Below are 896 nucleotides of genomic sequence, written 5' to 3'. Positions count from 1 at the left end.
AAAGTCTTGACTTACTTTAATATAAATATTTGTTATTTTGTAAAATAATAAAAATGTTGTTTACAAATTAATTGGAAATATAAACTATTACATTATGAATGCTAATGTAGTTGGTCTTTCTAGTCAACATAAAACTTCTAAAATGCTCTTCAAATGAAAAGTTACATGGATTCAATTCAACAGTCAATGAATGGTTCCCTCAAAAATATTACTCTCCAACTTTAATGCATAGACTTTTATCTATTTAAAGAGAAAAATAAAATTCAAGTTATTTTGCAAGTTTTTGGTACCTTACCTCAGAAATAAATGCACCAATATTTTTTACATGGTTTAGCATAGGAGTGTCTGTCACAAATGTGCACTTGTCCTTCGACTTTTTATACTCTTCTTTATAATGGATCTTAAAGAGAGTAATTTACATAAGGAGAGAGAGAAGAAAAACAATTTTAATGAGCTTTTATTAAAAAAGAAGATTGAAGTTGACAAAGTATTTTCTAAAGTATATTCTCAAATGTAGAACAACCCTCAAAACAAGCCAAATCAAGTAAACTGATATCCAGCACAGAATCGCAAAGGTGAAGACGCATATCAAGGAAAGACTCTTCTTTAGATAACCGAGGATACAGTTATCTTTAGGGATCAGCACTAGGTATATTGGAACCATGGTGACTACAGTTCCTGGTTTGCCCAGCTTGCCCAGAGAAATCATTAAACCTACTCTCTTTTACTCAAACAAGTGTTCTGGTTTATTATTTTTAAGCCACTGACCTAAATAATTAAACCTATGGTCAAACAGAAATAAAATGCCCTACCCTGAAGGTAGAAAGCAAGAAGTCCATTAGGACAGATATAACCAATTAAGAAGTAGAAGCAGGAATTAAACAAATGAAGATTAA

The 896-nt window shown here is 30.8% G+C and overlaps 1 protein-coding gene across 2 annotated transcripts in view; it reads right to left on the bottom strand.

Moving 5' to 3' along the window:
* The window catches only part of NEBL (nebulette), a 510,414-nt gene that overhangs the window by 128,855 nt on the left and 380,663 nt on the right, over window positions 1-896 (bottom strand). The window contains exon 6 of one of the 2 annotated variants that reach the window (XM_004380542.2): window positions 296-400. The exons of the other annotated variant lie outside the window; for it this stretch is intronic. Within the exon in view, the coding sequence (XP_004380599.1) occupies window positions 296-400 (105 nt within the window). The remainder of the gene's footprint in view (window positions 1-295; window positions 401-896) is intronic. 2 annotated transcript variants of the gene reach the window in all.

The sequence above is a fragment of the Trichechus manatus genome, unplaced genomic scaffold (genome assembly GCF_000243295.1).
Source record: "Trichechus manatus latirostris isolate Lorelei unplaced genomic scaffold, TriManLat1.0 scaffold00075, whole genome shotgun sequence".
Lineage (NCBI taxonomy): Eukaryota > Metazoa > Chordata > Mammalia > Sirenia > Trichechidae > Trichechus > Trichechus manatus.
Note: the sequence above shows the minus strand (reverse complement) of the source record. Positions and strands in the feature narration are given on the sequence as shown.